The 13,636-nt window shown below is 50.8% G+C and overlaps 1 protein-coding gene across 15 annotated transcripts in view; it reads right to left on the reverse strand.

The window, feature by feature from the left end:
- Positions 1–13,636, reverse strand: part of LOC125721396 (probable E3 ubiquitin-protein ligase HECTD4) — a 52,750-nt gene that overhangs the window by 29,336 nt on the left and 9,778 nt on the right. For 3 of the 15 annotated variants that reach the window (XM_048997317.1, XM_048997282.1, XM_048997279.1), the window contains exons 5-26: positions 13,316–13,424; positions 13,023–13,161; positions 11,753–11,923; positions 10,646–10,838; positions 10,052–10,213; positions 9,827–9,940; positions 9,461–9,601; positions 9,033–9,271; positions 8,805–8,947; positions 7,920–7,990; positions 7,652–7,757; positions 6,811–6,931; positions 6,409–6,537; positions 5,405–5,529; positions 4,563–4,716; positions 3,941–4,044; positions 3,667–3,871; positions 2,270–2,389; positions 2,093–2,197; positions 1,389–1,555; positions 1,057–1,302; positions 396–588 (exon numbers count right to left, since the gene is read on the reverse strand). In XM_048997317.1, coding sequence (XP_048853274.1) covers positions 396–588; positions 1,057–1,302; positions 1,389–1,555; positions 2,093–2,197; positions 2,270–2,389; positions 3,667–3,871; positions 3,941–4,044; positions 4,563–4,716; positions 5,405–5,529; positions 6,409–6,537; positions 6,811–6,931; positions 7,652–7,757; positions 7,920–7,990; positions 8,805–8,947; positions 9,033–9,271; positions 9,461–9,601; positions 9,827–9,940; positions 10,052–10,213; positions 10,646–10,838; positions 11,753–11,923; positions 13,023–13,161; positions 13,316–13,424 — 3,257 coding nt within the window. The remainder of the gene's footprint in view (positions 1–395; positions 589–1,056; positions 1,303–1,388; positions 1,556–2,092; positions 2,198–2,269; positions 2,390–3,666; positions 3,872–3,940; positions 4,045–4,562; positions 4,717–5,404; positions 5,530–6,408; positions 6,538–6,810; positions 6,932–7,651; positions 7,758–7,919; positions 7,991–8,804; positions 8,948–9,032; positions 9,272–9,460; positions 9,602–9,826; positions 9,941–10,051; positions 10,214–10,645; positions 10,839–11,752; positions 11,924–13,022; positions 13,162–13,315; positions 13,425–13,636) is intronic. The other 12 variants (XM_048997300.1, XM_048997324.1, XM_048997366.1 and 9 more) reach the window with 11 other exon arrangements.

Genomic DNA, 13,636 nt, shown 5'->3' on the forward strand with positions numbered 1-13,636 from the left:
CTGGTACACATACACAGACAGCCTGAAGCCCAGCTGTTGGCCTGACTCTCATACATCCAGTACAATCACTGCACATCACACAGGCGACGTGCTACAGCAATATTAACTTTAACTGTTATATATTTACATTTCATTTCTCTACTCAAAACACTGTTAATGCAGCCAGCACTACAGCTCACACCAATCAGGTTAATTAGCCCAGTGTATTACTAATCACTGCCATAGCCGTCAACTGCGGAAAAGCACAAATAAATTGCTGCAGGTGAAATGCAATGAGAATAAATGCTCAATTTACTTCATTAAGATAAGTGTAACTGCCACAATGCTGAACGCACATGGGCGACACGAGCACTGGGCGACACGGGCACATGGGCGACACGGGCACAGGTGCCAACCTGCAGCTGGCGCTCCATGGCGTTGATCTTCTTGAAGGTCTCCGCCATGATCTTGCAGAGCAGGTCATGTTCCTCGGAGTGCTCCTCACGGTACTGGAAGTTGACTAGAGACTGTAGAGCATCCACCAGTGCCAGGTGTTTGATGACACAAGACACGATGACCTCCTCGATGACATCTGGCCGGATCACCTCCCTGTCCAGGCAGAGGGGAGGGAAGACAGGCCAGTATAGAGAGGCCAGCATGGAACTCTGCAAATGAACAGGTAGCTGTGGTCCCCATTACCCACAGCTGGGAGCTTAAAGGGGGCTATTAAGGGGACCAATCAAAGAGGACCACATCGCCATGATGCAAGTGTCACATACAAGCGCTAAGTTTTACAGCGAGCAGCATGACCTTTGCCACTATGTCTCCTCAAAGCTCCGGATTGTGAATCAGCTTTAAAATCCCACAGGACGATTAAGTGAGGAAGCAGAGATAAGAAGCACTGACACCTAATTTGCTGCAACTGGGTGATGATATAACAGAGGTGAAAGGCCAAGGCACAGCAGAAAAAGTACCTGTACTGCCATTTTGGAAAGTGGGGCTGCCATTTTGGAAAGGGTGTTATTTAAGAAAAAAAAATCAGAGAGTGAGACAGCAGAGTGAATCCCAGTTCCTTACTTGATACTGGGCCGGAACTGGGGTCTGGCCCTGCCTGACACCTCCCGCAGACGGCTCATGATTCCCGGGGGCAGGCGGATGCGTGGCAGGTCGAAATAAGCCCCAGGCATAAGCCCTGGTGGGGGCATCAGTGCATCCGAGGGGTAGATGAACTCGCGGTCCTCCTCTATGGTGAGCGGCAGTGGCGAGGGGCTGGGAGTCAGGGCTGGGGAGATGGCACCGTTGGCCTCTACCTGCCACTGGCACCTGGGGGATGCAAGCAGAGTGAAGTTTTAATGCGGTGGTGAGAACATTACCATCGACGTTAGCATTAGCGTGGCTTAGGCACCCACCTCTGCAGCAGCTTTGAGCAGAGCAGGTCCTGGCAGGCCACCTCCTCGCGGGTCACATCAGGCCCGTTGTACAGGATGCGCAGCATGGAACAGGCCAGAACTGACAGACCCAGAGCAAGGTCTGCTAAAAAGGGCAGGCCGCCAGACACATCCTCGGACGACTCCTGCTTAGAGAAGGACAGGGAAACCCCAGTAAGTTTGGATTTCTGAATGGCTGAAGAGGAAAGCATACTGGCCAAGTGCAGACCTCAAGGCCACTGAGATGCTGTGGCAGAAGCTTAGGTGGGCTGAGCGTAAACAGCCACCAACATCGACAAGCTGAAGCAAAGCTATCACTGCTGAAGATGGTTCTACATGTTATTTTTCTCTATTAGCCTTGTAAATGTTGGCTTACTTTTTGGAAAAAATGACATCATATTGTAATCCATGTTTTCTTTTTGGTCATTTGAGAATAGATTTGTTAGTTTGCAAAAGTTGGTGTGGAACACAATTGTAATTTAGGCCCTGACATTTTAAAACACAGGACAGAATGGGGGGGGGGGTTCTTCACTGTTCCCATGATTGTAACCAATGCAGTTGGAGCTCCTGAATGCTCACCTACACACCTTAGCCACATGCGCACAGAGACATGGCAGCCATGCTGCGCGCATGTGTGAGGTGCAGCGAAGGCCGCGGTGAGAGCGGCGTGTGCGTCGGGGCCTCACCTGCGCCCGCACTGTGCAGGAGAAGCCCCACATGGCCTTGTCGGGCGTGTTGTGCTCCCGCCCGCTGCGCATCTCGAAGGAGAACGTCACCGTGTCGCCCTCCACCTACCACAGAGAACCCTGAGTAAGCCGCCGTGCGACCCAAAGCCCCACACCCATCCCAGCAGAGCCGCCCACCTTGACCAGGTCCTTGGGCCAGCCGGTGCCCAGGACGCTGCGGCTGCCGTAGCCCAGCGTGTTGCCTCCGTACTCAGTCACCTTGCGGCTGTTGGTGTTAGGGCCAGCGTAGATCACCAGCTGTGACACCCAACCAGCCATGGGAGGGAAGGACAGAGAGGAAGAGAAACACATAGTGCATGTAGACACAGCAGACAAAGGCATCAAAAATAAGCTGATTCAAAGCTTCCCACCATTCTACAAACCAGAGCTGCATGGTACGGACTGGATTCCTGAATTCATTTTAATGTTTGGAGACATGTCTGTACTAATTGTTCAGAAACAGCACTCACTCAGCTGGTAATGTAGCAGAAAAGCAAAACATGGTAGAGCCAAAAACAGAGCGTGAACACACACAAACACACAGAAGACAGACACAGACAGACAGGCAAGCAGACAAACGGGCAGAGACAGACACACACAGACAGGCAGACAGACAGAGAAACGGAGACAGACAGGCAGAAGTTACAGGCAGACACACACAGACAGTGACACAGGCAGGCAGACAGGCAGAGACAGATTGACACAGACAGAGTGACACAGACAGGCAGCAACAGAAAGAGTGACAATGGCAGGAAGACAGACAGTGACAAAGGCAGGCAGGCAGGCAGACAAACAGAGAAACGGAGACACACAGAGGCAGAAGTTACAGGCAGACAGACACAGACAGAGTGACACAGACAGGCCGGCAGGCAGGCAGGCAGGCAGACACAGACAGAGTGACACAGACAGGCAGGCAGGCAGGCAGACAGACACAGACAGAGTGACACAGACAGGCAGGCAGGCAGACAGACACAGACAGAGTGACGCAGACAGGCAGGCAGGCAGACACAGACAGAGTGACACAGACAGAGTGACACAGACAGAGTGACACAGACAGAGTGACACAGACAGGCAGGCAGACACAGACAGAGTGACACAGACAGGCAGGCAGACAGACACAGACAGAGTGACACAGACAGACAGTGACAGACAGAGTGACACAGGCAGGCAGGCAGGCAGGCAGACAGACAGACAGACAGAGTGACACAGGCAGGCAGGCAGGCAGGCAGACAGACACAGACAGAGTGACACAGACAGGCAGGCAGGCAGGCAGACAGACACAGACAGAGTGACACAGACAGGCAGGCAGGCAGGCAGACAGACACAGACAGAGTGACACAGACAGGCAGGCAGGCAGGCAGACAGACACAGACAGAGTGACACAGACAGAGTGACACAGACAGAGTGACACAGACAGGCAGGCAGGCAGACAGGGTGACACAGACAGACAGTGACACAGACAGGCAGGCAGGCAGGCAGACAGACACAGACAGAGTGACACAGACAGAGTGACACAGGCAGGCAGACTCACACACCTTGTCGTAGTCGTACTGTGACGAGCAGCGCGGGTCGAAGCGGAGGTACAGGCATCGTGCTCCGGGGATGTGCACAGTCTCCTTGAACTTGTAGTTGTCCCGTACCGGGTGCACCGTCTCCACGGTCTTGCCCGCCGCCCAAGGTGCTGGGATCTTCAGTCCCGTCAGGAAGCCGGGCTCCTCACGTTCCTCCAGGATCCGCAGACTGCAGAGGAAATGCCATCAAGGACGCCACTCAACAGGACCTGCAATCTGCGCCTTAGGGCAGTACTACCTGTCGTCAGCAGGGGTCACCTTCCCCCTCGGTCCGGGGGGCCCTGATGTAGGTGTGGCATCTTCCGTAAAGAGGGGGGATTGGGTCTTCAGCAGCAATGCAGTCTGGGAAAAGTGATGGAAAAAACAAAAGTCAGACAGAGACACAGGAGCGAAGCATCAGACACCGTACAGCGATGTACACGATACAGTCCTGCCCCTCCCACACATGAAGGCATTTGTGTAGGTCTATGGATGGAAAACTCAATTAACAGTTCATATTCAACCCCATCTTACAAGATAGCCACAGAGTCAAATATAAACGCTTATTCTATTAAGTTTCCAGTTACTCAAAACAATCAAGCCTCCCAGGAGAAAGCTGAAACTTGTACAAGCCACAGCTGATGTTTCCCCTACTACAAGATGATAACGGTTTGCCATACGGGCTGGTTAATGAACCGGTGCTCGCTGCACATGGGGATAGTCTAATGACCAGCATGTGGGCGTTTAACCAGACCGCTTACAGAAGCTGTTTGGGAGGATTATTTAAACAAAACACAGAAAGGTTATAAATAGTTTACAAGACGCTCGCGTTTCCAGGGAGCCCGGCACTTGCGGACGGTGGAGGAGATGGCGGTGCGAACCTGGCTGGTGTAGAGAACCAGCTGAACCAGCTGAGCCATGAGGGCATCGGCCAGGGTGAGAGTCTGCAGGTTGGGGTGCATCAGCGACGTTAGCAGCACTGGCAGCAGGTGGCCCAACATGGTGGCCTTGGTCACCTGTTCCAGACCCTTCAGCCTGTGGCAGAGCAGAGAGAATGAGAGATGGAGACCGGGAGACAGGCAGAGGGACAGAAAGGAGGAAACGGAGAAGAGGGGCCAGAGGGAGACACGATGGCACACAGAGAAAGAGGATGGGAGGGAAGGTAGTGGAGAGAGAGAGAGAGAGAGATGGGCAGGTGCACAGAGAAAAGAAGGACAGAGAGATGGAGAGGAGGAGAAGGAGAGAGGTAAGGCAGCACACAAAGTGAAGGATGGGAAGGGAGGTAGAGGAGATGGAGCAGAAAGAGGGAATCGGAGATGGAGGGGGAGATGGGCAGTTGCACAGAAGAAAAAACGAGAGAGAGATGGAGCGGAGGAGACAGCGGAGGTACAGTGGCACTCAGAAAGAGGAGGATGGAAAACCAAGAAGAGAGACGGGGGGGGGGGGGGGGGGGAATCCAAATACATTATCACTGCAGATCTGTGTGGCTGCAGGCCCAGGACAGGGAAGCCATATCTATTTTATGTTTCCTCTCTGAAAAGCAGCAGTGTAATAAAGGCGCTCTGCAGTCACCAGAGAGTTTCGGGTTTTTAAATTCACCTGCCTCAGGTCAGCGGGCAAGCTGATGAAACATCATCAGATCAAAGCCCAGGCCGGTCGTCAAATGTGACACAACCCCCCCCCCCCCTTTTCCCGCCTGAGTGTCCGGCCCCCGCAGGCGCACCTGCTCTCCCGGTCAGGGATGTCGCTGTTGATCAGGGCAGTGGTGACCTGCTGCAGCGTCTCCAACACCTCATCGCAGCCAACCAGCACCTTGGTCGCTAGGGACAGGATGCTGGCCTGCAGTTCCTGGGAATGACAGACAAGCCCGCTTCCGTGACAGTTTCCCCTCTGAGGACACAGGCTGATGCACTCGCCGCCTCTGGCCATGCGAGGCTCATGGCATCTCTGCAACGGTCTGGAAGCTACAGCGGCCTCAGGACTCTGACTCACTTTCATTAGTCAGCATGGAAGTTGGCCCACCGTAGATGACCCCAGAGTAAACCCCAAACTCTTCACAATCAACACAAGGCTGAGAATGCTCTGGGCTTTGCACTGGAGGGTAGTCAAAGCCAGGGCAATGAATAGTTTAAGGCCCATCAGATTTACGGTAAACCCACTGCAACAATAAATCTAATGAGCATCGGCTTATTAGCTTATCACAAAAATGGGAGAAAACTTAATTTATACACCAAATTACACCTCTACGAATCATCCAGTATTCAAATGACTGTACAAGCGCCAAATGAAAGGTGAAGTACCTGCTTATCAAAGCCTCACGCTGTTTTCAAATCAGACGTGAAACAAACTCAAAAATTTGAAAAATAATTTCCTGGGTAGAATTCATGAACGTGGCTATCCCGACTACCGATCTTTCCAAAGTTTCTTTGCTTACAAACCTTGCATAGTGAAGAATATGCCTTTCAGTAACTGCTCCTACTAATGATTATTCCCACAGTGCACCTCTCTGAAAGACCCCCCTCGATGCAGAGGGAAGTAGTACCGTAAAAACATAGCACATACAGCAGGTTTCACAAAACCTCTGCAAAATGAAAGCCTTTGTCACAGAAATGGCAGGTGCTGGCTACCCAGCATGCATCACCTCTGCCCTCACAAGCGAAGCTGGGCCAGCGAGCCACAGGGGCAGCCACACGCACAGCAGAATGGGTATTTAAAGGGGATGTTTACCTGTACCTTCATTGTTTCCCCTTGCAGGGAGTTGTCGCTGTCATCACTGTCGTCGGGGCGGATCAGAACCGTGTTGCTGAGCAGGTGGTTCTGAACGGCCATGAGGTAGCGCAGGCTAGGGGAGGCCACCTGCCGTGGGGAGGAGGAATGTGCACTTTAGAGTCTTTAGTTTGGTTTTATTTTAAAATAGTGTAATTAATGTAGCACATAATGAAGGAATTTGGGACCAACATGAAAAAAAAATCAACTAGTGAAGGGAAAAATGTCTCAAGTCCCCCCAGAGATGCACACACCCAGCCTGAGTGCGAGTCCTGGAACAAAATTAGAGTAATAATCCTAATAACCATAATCATTCAGACTCTGAATTACAGAGATAATACACAGCAAAGGCAGCACACGCACTGGCACAGTGGAGAGAAGCTTCTGGAAGTCATCCTTGGTGATAGTCTGACACTTGGTGATGAGGAGGCAGGATTCCCGCACGACAGTCTTCAGAATACAGTGGAGGAGCTCGTCACTCAGCCTGTGGACAGGTGACACCATCAGTCTGCAGGCAGCCTGACACCATATCAGAGTCAGCAGAGTCTGTCTGACACCATCTCCGAGTCTGCAGGTGGACTGACACCATCTGAGAGTCAGCAGAGTCTATAAGGCAACCTGGCACAATTTCAGAGTATGCAGATTCTGCTGGACCCCATCTCAGAGTCAGCAGGCAGCCTGACACAATCTCAGTTGGGAGAGTCAGCAGGCAGCCTTGCAACATCTGAGTTGGCAGGGTCGGCAGGCGATCTTACACCATCTCAGAGTCAGCAGGCGGCTTGACTCCATCTCAGTTGGGAGAATCAGCAGGTAGCCTTACAACATCTCAGAGTCGGCAGGCAGCCTGACTCTGTCTCAGAGTCGGCAGCACCCCCTGCCATCTGCCCCAGGCTCAAGGAGGCATCAGTATGACTTACACCCACATGACCACTCATGCAGAACCTCCACCTTACACTGATCTGGCATTTCCTATACACAGTACACCTCGAACAGCACTTTATACTAAGAATCTGGAAAGATGTCGCCCCCAAATGAAGATGCTGCTCACACTGGCACCAACACCGTGGCACCTTGAAAGAGAGAGTTCATTCACTAAGAAAATCAAGTGTATGAAATCTATTAGGTCACTAAAAGAGAGAAGAGAGTAGAACACTGAGAGAAAGGAAGAACAGACGGCAGATAGGGTCTCCTGGCCTCCTCCCACCTGTAGTGGTCATCATCGTCACTCCCAAAGCGGTTCTTCTGCAGCTGCACGGCGAGGTTAGTGAGGATGACGTCCCGCAGTTGAGAAAGGCCACCGTTACGTTCCCCTGGAAAAGCCCGTCGGGATACACAGGTTACCCAGCTATCTGCAGCATCCCCCCAGAGGAGGAATGTTGAGGTCGCGCCTAGAAACACCTCACCCCCCAGGTGAACTCCGACCCAAAGCCAACTCGCACAGGAAAGGGAGGAAACAACAGCCAAGCACTCACCTTCTGTAAGGACAAGCTTCAGTAGGTTATTTAGTTCTGTTTCTCCTTGATACAAGGTGTTTAGCCCCGAACTGCAGCAGAAAAAAAACTGTAATTAAGGAAAGCTCATTCCAGCTGGGGCTTTAAGATATTGATATCTGTCAGGAGCCCATTCACGAATCAGGACAGAAATTCGTTATTGTGTGTGTGTGTGTGTCCGTGAGCGTGCGCACGCACACATCTTAGGAAATATTATACTGTGGGGACCAGATTTCCTCACAATATGATAGAAACAGGGCCCACAAGAATAACCTCAGTTTCATTAAATCTGTGACTGCAATCAGAAAACTAAAAATGCCAAATGTCTTGTATCCTGTTTGGTTACTTCAGTTAAGGTTAGTGCTGAGTGGGGTTAGGGTTGTCATTGTAACGAAGGATCTAAATGAGGGTCATGCTCATTGGAAGGGAGTGAGTGACCCCATAAAGATATGAATACGGGGACTGTGTGTGTATTCTGCAGTGTGTATGTGTGTGTATTCTGCAGTGTGTATGTGTGTGTATTCTGCAGTGTTCTGCTGTATGTGTGTGTATTCTGCAGTGTTCTGCTGTATGTGTGTGTATTCTGCAGTATGTGTGTATTCTGCAGTATGTGCGTGTTTGTATTCTGCAATGTTCTACTGTGTGTGTTTATTCTGCAGTGTGTGCATATGTCCTGCAGTGTGTGCATATGTCCTGCAGTGTGTGCATATGTCCTGCAGTGTGTGCATATGTCCTGCAGTGTGTATGTGTATTCTGAAGTGTTCTGCTGTGGATGGGTGTGGGTCACTCCTCAATGCCTACAGTGTCACTAATGAGGGGGCACGGCTCATATGGCTGTATGGACACACCACCCAAGTGACCGTTTACCTGATGGCCAGGCACACCTCCCTCTGGATCTCGGCGCCGATCTGATCAGCTGGCGCCATCAGGAGCTGCCACAGTAGGAGGCCGGAGCGCCGTACACTTTCACGATTCTGCTCTGACTGTGGATTGAAAAATCTGAAAACCACCTGAGGGCAGAAGACCAAGAAAAACCATCACTACGATGGAGTGAGAGAGGAGTGTGGCAGGGGCGGGTTGTGGCGGGGACAATACCTGGAAGACCACCAGGATACAGCGGATGATGCACGTGTCCCCGTTGACCATAGCCTTCTCCATGATGTCGCAGATGCTGCTGAAATGCTGGGCCTCGATGGGCTGCTGCTTGCCCAGGAAGGCCCCAGCTGGGAGGCCGCCACCGCTGGCCGCCAGCACGTTCAGCTGGTGGATGCACATGGCGCCCACATGGTGCAGCAGCTGGCTGATCACCTCGCTCGTGGGCACCGTCTCCTCTGCTGACAGACGAGATTCCTCACATGTTCTTCCTGACCCAGAATTCAGTTCAGAGCTTTGCTATATCTCACTCTAACAAAAAGTACTCTACTAGAAAACAACATCAGCCCGAGTCAGTCAGGGATGTGTTTGCATAAAGGTCCCTCAAAGGCTCGAGTCTCCATCCCCATCTGGATCATCTCATGACTCACCCTTGGGTTCCTTGATGATGTGGCTGACACCCAGCCTGTGGCATACATGATGAAAGGCCTGGTTGCCAGGATTACACCACTGGTCCATGTAGTCGCTGGAGCATGTCCAGATAAGGTTGTTGAGGGTATCATAGCAAGCCCCTGGGAGTAAAACAGGGTAGGGGGTCAACAGTCTTTAGGGTAAGACGAGCAAATGCGTTTGGAATTCCAGGTTAACATCAGAAGTGCTCCAAGGTGCTGATGCTCTACTCATGATCCATTGTGGGAGCTAGCTTCCAGACACTCTAACTGAAGCAGTAATAGCAATCCATTTGCATTACACTTCCACAAGTGTTGAGGAGTTCAGTTCTGTTAAGAGTTCCTTACCGAGGCCTGGAACCTGCGCCCCACGGCCCAGAGAGCTGCCCGGGGCGTCGATGAGGTCGGCTCGGCTGCTGAACTGCCCATCCGCAAGACTGAACACCAGGCTGGAGGCCAGGACTGACGAGCCAGGGGAGATGCCATGGTAATTAAGGGAAGAGACAAAACGGAGCAATCGTCAGCATGGAGGCCGCACAGTGGTGTGGGCGTGCACAGGATCCTTGTGCTTACTCTTCAGCGATGAAAGGCCGCTGCTGCCCCCGAACAAGGAGCGCGTGGCCGAGCTCCCAGACACCCCGGGGGGTGATGCCAGCATCACCAGGTAGGTGCCGCACACATACATGGGGGTCCTGCGCAGCGTCTTAAGGGGCAGCCCGCAGCTGGTATTCACTGCTACGGAAAAAAGGAGCCTCAAACATCGCAAAAAAAGTGCAAACACACAAAAAGAACCGTCACACAGCGCTATAAGTGGCCAGCAGGAGGCAATATTCACACAAGCAGAGGAAGGATCATCTTTCAAGTTTCTCTCTTCAAGTAAACGTCAAAACCAGTCAAGAGTCTCACTAAAACTGCATAGAAAATACATTGAAAAACCTGGCAATTGTAAAACGGTCTAATCCCCCCCGTATACAGCATTTTTAGGAGATGAATAGGTCTTAAAATGCCAAGGGTTGGGCTCCATGTGAATCATACAGACTCAAAGAGTAACGGCTGCTTATAGGTTGACAACCCGGCACTTTAGCAAAGAAGTTAGCTGATGGCGCTTGGCGAGCTGTAAGCAGAAGCTCCTGCCTCCCTTTAGCCACTCCCCCCTCCTTGGCGTACCAGACTGCTCCTCCTTCACCGTGTTGGTGAGGGCGGAGCCTGTGAGCGCGGCCAGTGTGGCGGAGTGCGAGGCACGGAAGCGCGACATGCGTGACAGAAGCAGGTCGTTCAGACATTTTGAGGACTCGCCCTCCTTGCGCGTCAGGATAACCCGCTCCTGCAGGACTTCCGCCTCGCAGAGGCCTGTCCGAGTCTGTAGGGGGGAGCCGGAGAGCACACCAGTCAGGTCAGGGCCGCTGCCATATGGCCTTTTTCCACTGGCAAACTGGAACTGTGCTATACTGCAAATAGAGACTAGTTACGACATGGTTCTAGCTCGCTTTGGTTCTCCACTGCAGAAGGGTCGGCTCGATAAAGGCTCAATAAAAGCAACAGTGACGTAAAACCAAAGAGAAACTTTGCTGTTCACACAGTATACATCATGATTTACTATGTGCAATTATTTTTTTAACCTGGTGCTAATTTCCATTAGAATTGTGTTAGCATCAAATACTAACGGAATTAGCATTCACTTACATAAATTTACATTACGAATCCATTCTGTTCAGTTGTTCTATAATACATTAAGTACATGGTTGGAAATGTTCCAAGTTATCGGGAATGCATCAATACATCGCGATGCACGATGGTACTAATAATGGATAATATATAGAATATGCTCTCGTTTGCTTCTGATAATCTTGTATATCCGTGAATTGATAGTGACGCAGCCAGCTTTTCGGCCCTGCTTACTAGCTCGGGTATGGCTTGTTTAATTTGCTATGAAAAACCATCAGTTTGCGATGTGCCTCGAGTATGGCTCTGTTCTTGCTGGCAGTGGAGAAGCACCATTAGTCTACATACAACAGTTTTTCCCAAACTATTCCCAGAATACCAAACTACTAGGAGCTTGTCCAACAAAACAAACAGAAATCCACCTGTGAGATGATTTTTATGATGCTGTTTAATTACATTTATTCGACTTAATTATACCCATTACCACATAATTACATTTATTACATATCAAGTGATCCTGCTGTCTGATGACTACATGTTCAGGAAATAAATCATCCTTCATCCTGTTGATTATGTTAAGCAAGTTGAAAGTAAGACTATGGGGAAACTCACCACCAGCTGAAAGACATCCATGAAAACCGAGTGGCCCTTCTGAGTCTTTTCATTGAGGCTGGCTGGAGACCAGATCCAGTACAGGTAGGTCCCATCAGAGCAGAGGTGTAAGGTGGTCATGTTGCTGCCCACAGGGAAATGGTGAGCAGGCATGGGTACGATCTGGCACACCTGCAGGGACCCAAAGCAGGCGGTAAGCAGGGCCTGGTCATCCTGACCCCACACATCATAATCACTGACATCCATCCATCCATCCATTTTCCAAACCGCTTGTCCTACTGGGTCGCGGGGGGTCCGGAGCCTATCCCGGAAGCAATGGGCACGAGGCATGGAACAACCCAGGATGGGGGGCCAGCCCATCGCAGGGCACACTCACACACCATTCACTCTCACATGCATTCCTACGGGCAATTTAGCAACTCCAATTAGCCTCAGCATGTTTTTGGACTGTGGGGGGAAACCGGAGTACCCGGAGGAAACCCCACGACGACATGGGAAGAACATGCAAACTCCACACACATGTGACCCAGGTGGAGACTCGAACCCGGGTCTCAGAGGTGTGAGGCAACAGTGCTAACCACTGCACCACCATGCCGCCCCATAATCACTGACATCAGATATGTAAATGACATTTACACAAAAATAAATACAACAATATTGATGTTTAAGTCATGGACTTCTGGAGGTCACCTTATGTAGAAACAGTCAATATTTCATGCTGTAAATGAGGGCAAAATTGGGGTGACAACAAAAGGTTTGATATGGCTTTTAATTGCTTAAATTTGCAACAGATCTATAACTCTCCCAACCACTAAGTACAAATTTATACCTTAATCACAAAGTGTTTCACTGAAAACCTTACTAATCTAACACGCCTGATAAACCCTTATTTGCAAAACTGAAACAGAGACCTTGCCCCTAACTACAATAAGCCAATCGACCTGATTCGGGGGGGCAAAAGTGACATCGCCATGGTTGCTCATTTGTACATGTTCAGTATGCCCTCCCACAGTTCCACCACTAATCATACTGACAAAAACGAATCAGCTATTTTTCCACTAATGTCAGCTGCTGTTAGTGGTGGAAAATGTTTTGCCCAAACTGCCCTGGTATGTTTATCTAGTCTAATGTTTGAGAAGAAAATGTAAAACGTGTTCTTGCACTTCATCAATAGAGTGCTGGTTAAATGAAAATGTTAAATGAAATCTGGTTTAGTGGTACATGGCTTAGTGGCTGTCTGCCGCTGGAATGGGGAGCCATGGGGTGGTACCTGGAGGCTGAACTGGTCGATGACCTGGCACAGCTGATGAGGCTTGGCATCGAAGGAGGCGGGGCGATGGAGAAGGCGCCCACTGCCGAACACCACCCAGCCAGGCTCCAGCTCCTCATTGCGACAGTACACAAAGCCTCTGGGGATAGAGAAGATGCCAACATCACACTCAGGCGACCACCGACATCATCAGCCCTCGCCGGCAGGGCGCACAGAGCATGTCAGCATGCTGTCCTTCTCGGAGGTCGGGGGGGTGTATTTTTAGCTTGGTAATGGGGTGGGTGTTGTATTACCGCAGAGTCCCATGAAGGCCAGAGCCCAGCTTGCTGATCCCCTTCCCAATGGAGTTGGTGGTGTACAGATAGAGTCCATCCGTGGCTAGGCAACGCCCCAGGTCCGTGTCTGTTACAAGATGGGGGGTAGACAAGTAAATGAGAGAGAGAGAGAGAGAGAAACTCATACTTCCTACATTTACATTTATTTCTTTATCTTTGTCAGGGAGTCAGAGAGCAGGGTCAGCCAGTGTCCCTGGGGCAATCTGGGTTAAGGGCCTTGCTCAAGGGGGATTTGAACCAACAGCCTTCTGATCATGGACACAGAAGTTGGAGCCACAC

This window comes from Brienomyrus brachyistius, chromosome 2 (assembly GCF_023856365.1).
Source record: "Brienomyrus brachyistius isolate T26 chromosome 2, BBRACH_0.4, whole genome shotgun sequence".
NCBI lineage: Eukaryota > Metazoa > Chordata > Actinopteri > Osteoglossiformes > Mormyridae > Brienomyrus > Brienomyrus brachyistius.